General features: G+C 43.3%; 1 protein-coding gene across 1 annotated transcript in view; it reads left to right on the top strand.

Moving 5' to 3' along the window:
• Positions 1 to 970: 970 nt before the first annotated feature.
• The window catches only part of UBN2 (ubinuclein 2), a 54,667-nt gene continuing 44,086 nt past the window's right edge, over positions 971 to 11,551 (top strand). The window contains exons 1-3 of the mRNA XM_074902613.1: positions 971 to 1,435; positions 5,992 to 6,084; positions 10,215 to 10,316. Coding sequence (XP_074758714.1) covers positions 971 to 1,435; positions 5,992 to 6,084; positions 10,215 to 10,316 — 660 coding nt within the window. The remainder of the gene's footprint in view (positions 1,436 to 5,991; positions 6,085 to 10,214; positions 10,317 to 11,551) is intronic.

The following is an 11,551-nucleotide window of genomic DNA, read 5'->3' as shown; positions in this document are numbered from 1 at the left end:
GTGCCTGTTGATGCCCCTGTGACAAGATGCGTTCATACCGTCGCCCTTGCAGCCTGGAAGTGGTCAGTCTCCCCCGCAACCGAACTCTCGTTTAGGATTTAGGGGTGGTTTTTTTTTTTTCTGGTGACTGATCTACAGCTGCTGAATTCAAGAGGCCTCAGAGCACCTTCCTCTAAGCAGGCCCGCGGCCCCGGCAGCCATCCCACGCCGCCCCGAGAGTACGAGCGTTGCATGGCCCCATCAACGCCCGCTGCGGGCGGCGGGGGCAGCCCCGGTGCCGCCGAAGGCTCCCGCCGCCCCGTCAGCACGAAGCAGCCTGGGCCGGGGCTGCCCCTTCCGCCCCAGCAGGGCCGCGCCGCGCCTCAGGGGAGAGGCGGGGGGGGGGCGAGATCCCCGCCGAGGCCGCTCCCCTGGCGCCAACGGCCGCCCTCGGGCAGCCGCGAGGTGGAGAGGAAGGGGGGAGGGTAGGCGACGCGGCCGCCATTGCCCCGCGGCGCCGTGCCGGCGGGTGGGGGCGCCCCGCGCTGCCGGGGGCTGCCGGGGGGTGGCGGTCGGCCCGGCGGGCCGCGGGCCCTTTAAGGCGCCGACGGCGGGCAGCGTGCACATCGCCAAGGCAACTGGGGGCGGGCGCCGGCGGCCGCGGCGTGTAGGCGCCGGCGGCCGCGCTGACGTCGGGGGAAGCTGAGCAATAACAACAGCGACGCGGGGCGGCGCGCCGGCGTCGGCGGCCGCGGCGCGCCTGCGCGGCCTGCGGGCCTGCTTCTATTTATGTGGGGGGGCGCCAAGATGGCGGGGGTGGAGGCGGCGAGGAGAACGTAGGGGGCAGCTCCGACCGGGCGGCGGAGGGGGGGAGGGGAGGAGGAGGAGCCGGTGGGAGGGAGCGCAGAGAGCGGTGTCACCGAGCGCGTGAGGCGGGGGCCGGCGGACGGCGGGCGGGCGGGCGGGGGGTGGGTGGGGGGGGCGGCGGAGGATGGCGGAGCCGCGCCGGGTGCCGTTCATTAGCCTGTCACCCGTGAGGCGCCGCGAGGGCGAGAACCCGGCGCTGGAGCGGGAGCCGGGGGGCCGCGAGCCGGAGCCGCCGCCGGCGGGCCGCGAGGCGCCGCTGTTGGCGCCGCCGGAGCCGCCGCACGAGCTCTCCCGGCCGGAGCCGCCGCCGCTGCCCCGCGAGAGCGCCGCCCGCCTGGAGCCGCCCCGCGAGCCCGGCCGGCCCGAGCAGCCGCCGCAGCGGGAGCCCCCCCGGCCCGAGCCGCCGCCGCTGCCGCCGCCGCAGCTACCGCCGCCGCCGCGCCAGAGCAGCCGGCAGGAGCCGCCGCCGCCGCAGGAGGCGCTCCCGCTCCGCCAGACGGTCCGCCTGGAGGTGGTGCTGAAGGACCCCACCGAGGAGGGCTGCGTGGAGTTCAGCTACCCGGAGCTGCTGCTGTGCGGGGACTCACGGGTACGGGACCTCCCCCTCCCCTCCCGCCGGCCGGGCCCCGCCGCGCTTCCTCCTCCCCCGCCCCCTTCCCCACTGCGGCGGGCAGCTGCCCGCGTCCCCGGCTCCGCCGATAACGTTATCGAGTGGCCCCTTGCTGCTCGGGGGTGGTCCCGGCGCGGCGGGGCGGCGCCCTGGAGGGAAGTCCGGCGGCGTCGCCGTCGCTCCGGGCTCCTCCTGGTGCTGAGCCTGCGCCTGTGCTCACGGGGGGAAGGAGAGGCTTCGCACTTCACGTCCCTGAGCCTGCCGAAGGCTCCCGGGTGGCTTTTCCGGGAGCTCCTGGCGTTTGCTGCGAGCAGAGGCGGGGGAGCGCCAGCGCCTTGTGCCCTGCTTACCCCACCTGCCCTCATTCCCTTTGCCTGCCCGGGCAGCGGTAGCGTTGCATCCTCCCTTCGTGGGAGCTTTTTCCGGCAGCTGAACGAAACTGTTACCGTGCCGGTCTGTTTTCCGGATTGTCTGTAGGATGTGTACGGGTAAATCGACGAGTTATGGGCCCGGCTCTGCTACAAGCCTTGAGAAGCAGTGAAGTGAGCGTTAGCAGACTCATTAGAGATGAGTTTCAGCAGTCTTGGTGGGGCAGGGATGAATGAGAGTTGATGATGTAGAAACTATAACCTCACCTGTAACTGTTAAGAACTTCATTCAAGAAAAAAAAAAAAACACTTATTCCTCCCAAACAGAAAATATTTGGTACTCCAACTGTTTTGTTTTTTAAGGAGAAAAAGTTCTCTGCATAAGCTTAAGAAGCAAGCGGCGTTAGCCAATCAACAGGACCCACTGTTCAAGTAGGAGGGAGAGACGCATATCCTTAAGCTGATCACACTTAAGCTACTCAGTGAGTTGAGGATACCAGTGAAGTTGCGCTTGATTTAAATAGTTGTGGCTCCTCTTAATTCCGATACGCAGACAATTGCAGAGGAGGTTTATTTGTTGTTTGTAAGGGCAGGGGGCAAGGAAGTAACGACTGCAGAGGAGGTTGTGGTAGCTCTGGCGATAAAAGCAAATCTCAAGTACCTGTACTGATACCGCCATTGGATTTTTCATCCAGCACAAACTCGAGATTGGTTAAAACTGGTTTTACAAACCAAACCGTTTCTAGGTGATGATGATGCTGTAACTATACTTGGCAGCCTGCTCACTTCTTGTTCTGTAGGAGGAGGGATGTACACACTGGGTTGTGTTCAGATGTGGAAGACAAAAAAATCAATGACTGACTGTAATCCCTCTGAGATTTTTCTCATGCAAGTTAAAAGGTTCCTTCTGGTCATTCTGTCCTACAACTGTTGTGGGCAAACAGTGCCAGTTAATGACTCCTCTGAGTTGGTGTAGCATAAGCATGCTGCTCCGTGAAGTGCCATCTTTCTAAGCAGTTCGTGTATGAAGGTGAAAACTGTGTTAGTAGTGGTTTAGAAGTGACTTAAGTATGTGGAGGTTGACTTTTCCCTTTGGCAGTTCCCAGTTCCATAGCTGCCTTTTTTTTTTTTCTGTAGGCTGGTAATATGTTAATTGCATAATTGGGGAAAAAATGGCTTTTTGTGTCGTTCTGATGCAAATTCCATGTCTTCTGGGGGTAGCAGTGATTTAGGGGGTTTTTGGTACCGTTGGGATCGGACTTTTTAAGGTAGAAATAGTGGTAGAAATACTTTAGAAGAAATTGTGTATGTTTTTCAGCTCTGTAGAGTCCATATTGATATGGATGGATCCTAATGGCCTGTCTATTGCTGGACTGTGAACCATCAGCTGATTATATAAAAGTGTCATAAATTGTGATCCTTTTTAAGTGATTCTGGACTTCTAATCTTGTTTAAAAACTGATGTGTAGTTGGCCCTGTCAGTTTAACTTCCTGCTTGCTATATGGTAGAAGCTGGAAAAGCTACTCTTATATGGTAGGGAGAACTTAAGATCTTCTATTAATTGACATGAAAAGAGAGGGGAAACACATTTTATCTGGCAACAAAATTAGTGCATGCTGGTTCCTTCACGGTTAAAGCAAATACAAGAGGAGAATTTGCTCTGCACAGTGCAGGAGGCTTAGGATGACAGAAGTCTGTCTTTTACCCTGGTATGTAACCTGTTCAAAGTCCTACAATAAAAAAAGTGGTGAAAGGAAAACTGATCCTGCTTGTAGAGTAGAATAGCTATGGTGATTTATATCAGTTAATGCAACAGAGAAAACTACCTTGTTAAAATGAAGCTTGACCAAGAAACGCGTGGCCCTCTACCACTTTTGTGGAGAATCTGAGATTTGCCCTAAGTAGGTAGTATCTAGTTAGCAGTTGATGCTGTGGTTTTAAGTGGAGTTTTAGAATTCCAAGTTTGTTGCTTTAGTAATGAATCAGTTTTAAATGAACAGTTCTTATGAACTTAGCTATGCAAACTCTTTTTGTAGGGTGAAGATTGATTGGATTTTCTGAAAGCTATTGTTGACTCATCCCTTATAAGTAGTTCAAGTTCCTTATAACTCTTCCCATTAAAATTCAACATTACAAAAGTAGGAGCTTGTCCTGTAGAGTTGCTTGGAACTGGAGCAACCAAGAAAGGTTCTCCAGTGGCAGGCTGTTCTGAGGAAGGCAAGGACTAGTGCACAGGAATAACTTCAAACATTGCTTTAATAGGTCTCTTAATGAAATAGTAGAGAATCCCAAAATGTATTTGACAGTATGAGTGCAACTTCTGGGGGGCTTTTTTATTCCAAATTTGGGTTCCTAGCCTGAATCAGAAGCTGGTGGAAGGAAATGTTAGAAACTTGTCCTGTCCTTGTCCTGCTCTTTTTGCCTTGATAAAGAACATCTTTTGATAAGGTTGTTGGTAGAGTTAATATTTTGGAAGGAATTATTTATATAAGGTTTTGAATGGGACTAATAAGAGTGTGGCTGAAGAGTTTATTTGGGTCTTAAAAACTGGCAGAAGTGAAAGCTTTTCTGTTGGTGCAATTTAAGTTTGGTGCGTAAAACTGAACTCAGAACAGATGAGACAGAAGCCCAAGCCGGCTTCTGTCAAGCAGGCTGTAAAGGTGCTCAAGTAGAAATGTCTTAGTTACTGCAAAGTCTGAGAGTTGTTTATCAGAGCCCTCACAAACATCAACACTAGAACTTGTTTGAATTCAAGATTTCAATAGTGCTTAACTGATCAAAGTGATAGTGAGCTACAGCTTTGAGGATTTGGTGAAGAGAGGCAAGTTAAGGCTTAAGTACTAAATTTTACTTGACCTCTGGCCTCAACCTTGTCTCATTTCACAATTGAAACTCACATTCACCTAGCAGATGATGCAGAATAGGTTTTCCCAGCTAAAAGTGGAAAAAATGGTGTTGCATGAACTGAACAGTATTTTATATTATGCCTGCAGGAAATATTTATGTAACTTAAATTTATGCTTTAGGATTAACTATAACCTTATTAATTTTTTTCTCTAAATATTCAGTTTAGATAATGTAAGATAATTATGTGGTGTTTGCAGTTTTGCTCAGCTTACCTTCCTCATTATGCTGGTCTTGATACTATTGAGCTAGTCTGTTGTTATTTGGTCACCATTTAGCCAATATATTGGCTTTTCATACTGTGAAGGAAGGATCTTGCTTTTCTGAATATAGTGTTGTGTTTTTGTTCTGTCTTAGTCTACCATCAATCTTCATTTATTCATTGATGAGTGGTCCATGTGCAGTGAAGTTAGTTGCCATTCATGAAGTTCTGTAAAATAGAACCTCATTCTACCATATTTTAGCATCCTAGTACTTTCCCCCGCTTCCAACAATTGCTGTATTTTATGTGAACTCTAATTTGAAGTTAGCCCTGTTTTTCTGTCATACCTTATTTTCGAAAGAAAAGCACTGTGTATACCCCTGATTACTCCTTATTGCTTTTGTGTCAGTGAAATCCCCTTTCTCAAAAAAAAAAAAGGGGGGGGTACTTCCTGCTTATTTGTACAGCTGGGATATTAAATCTCTGTTGTCCTTGTGGCTGCCATAGTGGCAGTCTTGTGGAATTCATGCTATGATTACTGAAATTATCTGAAGAAAAGGATAACAGTACAGGAGTTAAAGGAGTTACATTAGTTATGGTTGTAACTTACTGAGCTTTTTACTGTCTGCTTCCCTACTGATTAGCATACCAGGTACATCTTGTGTATTGTATCTAGAAGCATCACAGCACCACTAAGAGGCACCAGTGGAAGCAGGAATGAAAACGAGTTGTATTTAGAGAGTTCTTTCTCTTTGAACCTCAAATGGCCATAGCTCTCTTATGCTTATACTTTCAGTTGAGGTTGTAGTGGAATGCTTGGGAAAATATAAATCTGAGTCTTTGTGTTCTCATTAACTTTTCTGTTTGTGCTCTCATTAGAGGAAAAGTAACAATGATAATTGAACAGGTCAAACTAATTTTTAGAGAATAAGGTACTTGGACTCAGCATAAATTGAGTGCTTAGTCATCAAAGCATTGTTTATCAACATTTAATAGGTTTTTATTAGATGCACTCTGTGTGTTTCTTACGGAATGAATATTTAACTTCTGCATTTTTCAGAAGAAATCGGTTCACTCAGAAGATCCATTTAATGATGAACAACGTGAGCGGCATGAAGTAGAAATGCTAGCCAAGAAGTTCGAGGCAAAATATGTGAGTTACTGTATCTGTATTAAAATATACAAATATTTAATAGTGATGCTGCAGAGATGTTAACATCAGGTATTTTCCTGAATAGAGTTGCTAATGTAGTGTCAGATGTCTTCTGTACATTTCAGAGCTGACTGTCTCATTATATTTCATTTAAGCAGCTTGAAGCTGCTACAGGCTTATTAGACAAGTCTGCTAAATAGATTTGTCTATAGAATGATATAGCATGTGAAGCTCTTCTTGGAAAAGCTTTCTTTAAATACAACGGAGTAATAGATGCAGGTCAATATTAATGATAAATACTGTGCCAGAGGAAAGAATTTTTATGTAATTCTGTGGTGTACTATTGAACAGCTTTTCTGTTTGGGCTAAATACTGATGAATCTTGATGAATTTCTGACTGGTTTGGAATGCTTCCATAGGAAGTTACTGTTGAATAGTAAGTCATTGCTTGATGAGTTTATCTTGTAGCTGCCAGCTGCCTAAAGTTACTAAAGTGTAGCGTAAATGACTTGAACAACACTAGGTAGTAACATAAAAAGACTTTCACTAATAAATGAAGGTAGAAATTGGAAAATGTTGACTAAAACCACACCCAAACAGGTCTCTAAGAATTCATATGGGTAGGGTTGGGTGATTAATTCTGAGCTGGCTATCAAAACCCATCATCATGCTTAGGCATGTTGATATTCTGGATTACAAATGAAGCACCTCAATAATAAAGAAGGGAAATGAGCAGTCATTTGTATTGTTTACTATTAATATACATATTAAAATCTTTCTTGTCTGACTTATTTGGGGTTTTTTTAGTGGCAAAGGCAGATTTTTCTGAGCAGCCAGTCTATACATTCTGTAGAAGTAATCACTATTTCAGGGCATGTTTGCTGTGATACACAACAAAAGAAACCCTTAAACTGAACAGAATCATTTTCATCTTTTGGAGGGATTGGGGGAACCCAGTGAATTGAGAAGGCAGTTCCAGAATACTGTTTGCTTTTCATTTGAATGATAAATTATTTTTTTGACCATGAGAGAAAAATGTTTCAACTGTACTTTTCTAGAAAACTCATTTCCATAACACAAGTTAAGGATTTTATAATGTCCCGGAACAAGTTGCTTAACTGTAGCAAATGAAAGTCAGTGTAGAGCATGAAAGCAATATATGTAGGAGGGAGTGGTAGTGGAAGCAATCTAATTTTACATATACATTTAAGCATACATCAAAGCTAAACATGTACATTTATGGACAAAACATGGTGTTATTAGACTTAAAACTTGAGTTCAGTGCTCAGTAGTCATAAAAAGGGGTAAATAGATACTTTTAACTGTTAGAAAGCAGCAGGTAACAAACCTATAATTTTATAACAGTTAAACTCATGGCGCACTTGTATCTTGATTACTATTTTCACTTCTGATTTCTTGCCTTTCTCTCATTCTCTGTCATACCTTATGTCCTTCAGCCTACAAAATTCCTGTAAGGGGAATGTCTTCTATATAAAGAATAACTTATTAGGTTAGGGCCAGTAAGCGTGGAGATCAGCAAGGGATTAATACTTCTTGTGTTAGATACTCCCTGTCCTTTCTCTCTTCCAGTGAGAACCATCAGTCTCTAGTTATCATCCATGCTCAGAGGAATTGCATCTCTGTACAGTGACTCAGTATAATTGCTCATGTTCTGACAACATCCAGCCATCTTCTGTTTCTTGTAGTGAGATGTTTGCTCCTTAGTTTAAATTAGAACAGGGACCCCATGAAGTAGATACCCATTCTCTTCTCTTTAACAGTGGTTTGTAGCAGCGTAAAAGTTAATCCCTGGTGGTATGAGAAAGTAGTAGAGGATTTTTTCAAATTTGCAGGAAGTAATATATAGTTAGATACTACTAATCTATATCCATTTTAAATGGAGTTGAACAATCTTTTTAATCATAGCATGTATGGCAGTACTTCTCAAAAATTTGGTGCATGAGGAACAGCCTTCATTGAAGACTTCCTCCTCCTTTTCAGATAAATTCCTGTACTTGTAATCAAATCAGTACAATACTGGATATATCTTGCAGATACTAAGAAAAAGCCTATGAATAAATACATTTTCATAAAACAAGATGCATAAAGTTAATGTACCATTTGTTTACTTGATTATTCAGAAATTTTTTGCAATTGCTGCACATTTTAAACACCAGCATAAAAATCTGTTCCAAATGGCTCCCATTTTCATTCTTTTGATTACTCTTATTCTCTAGACAAAATCAAACACTGTGTTGTAAAAACATGATATTAAATCTGCGATGATATTTTACATAATGTAAGAATTTTTACTGGAACAAAACAAAGGTCCATCTAATAGATGGTAGCATAGTCCTCTGACACTAGTGGAATGTCACTCATACTTGAAAGTATAACATAGTAAGTGTTCACTGGTATTACTCCACTGTGTCTGTCTAGCGATTTGGCTTAATTTCTCCCAAAGCCAAAGGCTGCGTGGTTAACTGCCCTTTGTGTAGTTTTCTGCTGTAAATTTGCCAGATCATTTTGAGTTCACTGAATTTCACATTGTTTTCATGGCACTGAGTACCATGATGATCATGTTGTATGAAAACATACTTTGTGTTTAAACCTGATGAGTTCACTTGTGCTCTGTAGTTTCTGTATTGTAAAAAATCAGTGAAATATTTCCTGTTCTGCATGCTGCATGTGATTCTGATGCTATCGTCTAAATTCAGCCTTTTTGCTCCCCAGGTGAAGTGTCTTAACATTCTGTTACTGCACAGAAACAGTGTTTTTTACCTTTAAACATCCTTGTTGGCTTACCATTCCATTTTCTTGTTCTAATTTCTTTTTTTAAATGAAAGGATATTAATGGTAGGGTGCCCTAATTTATCAGTGACATAACGATGACTTCTGGTTTTGTTCTCTGTTCCTTTTTTCGTAAGTCCCAATTCTTTTCCTTTTTGACAACTCTTGGTTGTTGAGCAAATGTCATAGAACTGTGTGTAACAACTCCAGTAACAACTTCCTGAGCAGCATAACAAATTTGGAACACACTGTATTTTTTCTCAATTTGGTTGCACTTCCATTATGTGGATTACCTTGCTTTTATTGATACTGAATTCAATTGATGATTTATCATACAAAGTTCAGAGTAACTGTGAGGTCTTTCAGTGATTCTTCAGTTGTCTTTTTATTTACTATCCTCAATAATTTGCCATATCACCCCCCCCCCACTGTTAGCCCTCTTTGTTGCTTCTAAAGATGAGTGAATACACATTCCTTGGTTGATTTTACTGCTCACTTTCTTTGACAGAATTAAATATTTATTCCTATCCTTTCTTTCCTAGCCTTAAACTAGACATTAATTTGAGTAGACCTTCCCTCTTATCCCATGATAGTTTCTTGTCTTTAAAGATCTTTGGACCTTTTTTAAAGCATTTGAAGTACTGCTTCCTTCTACGAAAATTCTTTCCTGCTCTGGAATGTGTTTTCTTGTGCCTGTTGGTTCTGTTCTGTATAACTTCTATTAACTTGCCCAATACAGAGGTCAGGTTTACTGGTTTATAGACTCTTCTGTGGCCCTTGAAAAATTCTTCAAAAATAGGCATTGTATTTGCCACCTAGTCCTGTTGGGCAAAGTTTGTTTAAACCTTAGGTTACATGCCACAGTTAATTTGTGGAAATCATATTTGAGTTCTCTGAATGCTTGCATGAGTACTATTTGCAGCCTCAGGAACTAGACATCTTAATTGTTGTAGTATCATGACTGCTTATGTTCTGGGACAGAGGTTGGAGGAACTTTCTTGGGAAAGGTGAAAAGCTTCAGTAAACACTGGTGCAAATAATCCATTCTTCTGCTGTGGCCTTGCATCCTCAAGGAAGATCTTGGTCATGCAGAAACCAGGTGGCTAGTGAATACCTTTCAGGGATGATTCTGGTGAGGCTATAGTAAAGCATGTTTGACAGAACTCATTCCTGTGTGAAAATTTTCATTAGTCATCTAGACCATCTTCAAGGAAGCACCCAAGAAAGTAAAACTGCTAATTCCTTGAATAACCATCATCCCTCCAATGCCTTATGTTTTGTAGGCTTTAGTATATTGATTACCCATTTCCCAAATGATATGACACTTGCTTTGTTTTCAGGGTGGAAAGCCCCACAAACATCGGAAGGATCGCCTGCAGGATCTAATTGATATAGGTTATGGTTATGATGAAACAGACCCTTTCATTGATAATTCTGAAGCGGTAAGTAAGTCTCACCAAAGCAGCAAGAAGAAATAAGACAATATTTTTTTTTTCTTGTTGAAGAAGAAAGGTAAGGGAAAATAACTTTGTGCCCATGTATAATTGGTATAGAGCTGAAGGGCATACTATGTTGGGAATCCCATGAATGACTGTATTTGTAATCTCACTCAGATATCATTATGCACTGCAAGAATTAAGAAAACTATTGCTGTATCACATAATTTTCCAACTTTAGAAATTAAATTATTTTTATTTGTGCCCTTCATTTACTGTAGACTGAAATTACACCAGCTCTGTGTAGTTTCTTGTACTAGCTATCTGGATTATTAGTAGATTACTGGTGTTAGATTTCCTGCATTAGATCAGGAAGCTATTCTGCTCCTAAAAACCAGTAAGAATAGGATGGTTATTCCAAACATTCACCAAATGTGTCTGAAAAAATTGGAGATAAAACAGTTTGGTTAAACAGTAGGATATTACACCTTGTTTTGACTGAATATTTTTCAGAAATGAAAACACATCTTGAAGTAAAAGAAAAAGGTATTAGTTGCAGGCAGTATCAGGAGGTTTATTAAGAGGGCATTTGAAGATATTTTAGAGGGGATATATGAAATTATGAAAATGAAGAAGTGAGTGGGTGGTAAAAACTTGGAGAGCTCCTATAATTCTCCTTTATTAGATGTCAGTGATAAGTAGGTGTCCTGTTTAGACAAGTAAAAATGAACAAAACCAACAAAAAACACCTGACACTTTAGCCAGTCTTCAGTTCCTTCCACTGCTGAGTGACACTCAGTAAAGCAGCCATGATCTGCTACTGTGAAGATGAGAGAGATAGAAGTCTGAGTGGGAGAGGAAAGATGATGAAAAGGAGTTGTGAGAAAAGCACAGAAGTGAAGTGCATTGCTTAGCATACATTATGTCAAGCCTCCTTTTGAATGTGGTCGTAGACCTGGGAAATTATAAAACTTTCTGAAGAGTTTCTGTGAACATTGGACTGTGAGGTTTCTCACATACAGATATTGCAATGAATATTAAGAACTGTATGGGGTGCACAGAAGGTGTACTGCAGAACTGACACCTTGAGCAAAAGAAGTTCAGCTGTTAACCACAGTGGATAGCAGGCTGAGCTCAACTGTGTATTGTTAGTTTTTGAAGTAGATCTGAAAACATGTGAACAAGTTGCATGAAAAGTGAGTCTGCTGTAAATGCTTATTGTAACTTGTATCAATTTGTCC

This window comes from Athene noctua, chromosome 3 (genome assembly GCF_965140245.1).
Source record: "Athene noctua chromosome 3, bAthNoc1.hap1.1, whole genome shotgun sequence".
Classification (NCBI taxonomy): domain Eukaryota; kingdom Metazoa; phylum Chordata; class Aves; order Strigiformes; family Strigidae; genus Athene; species Athene noctua.
This window is presented reverse-complemented; position numbering and strand designations above follow the sequence as displayed.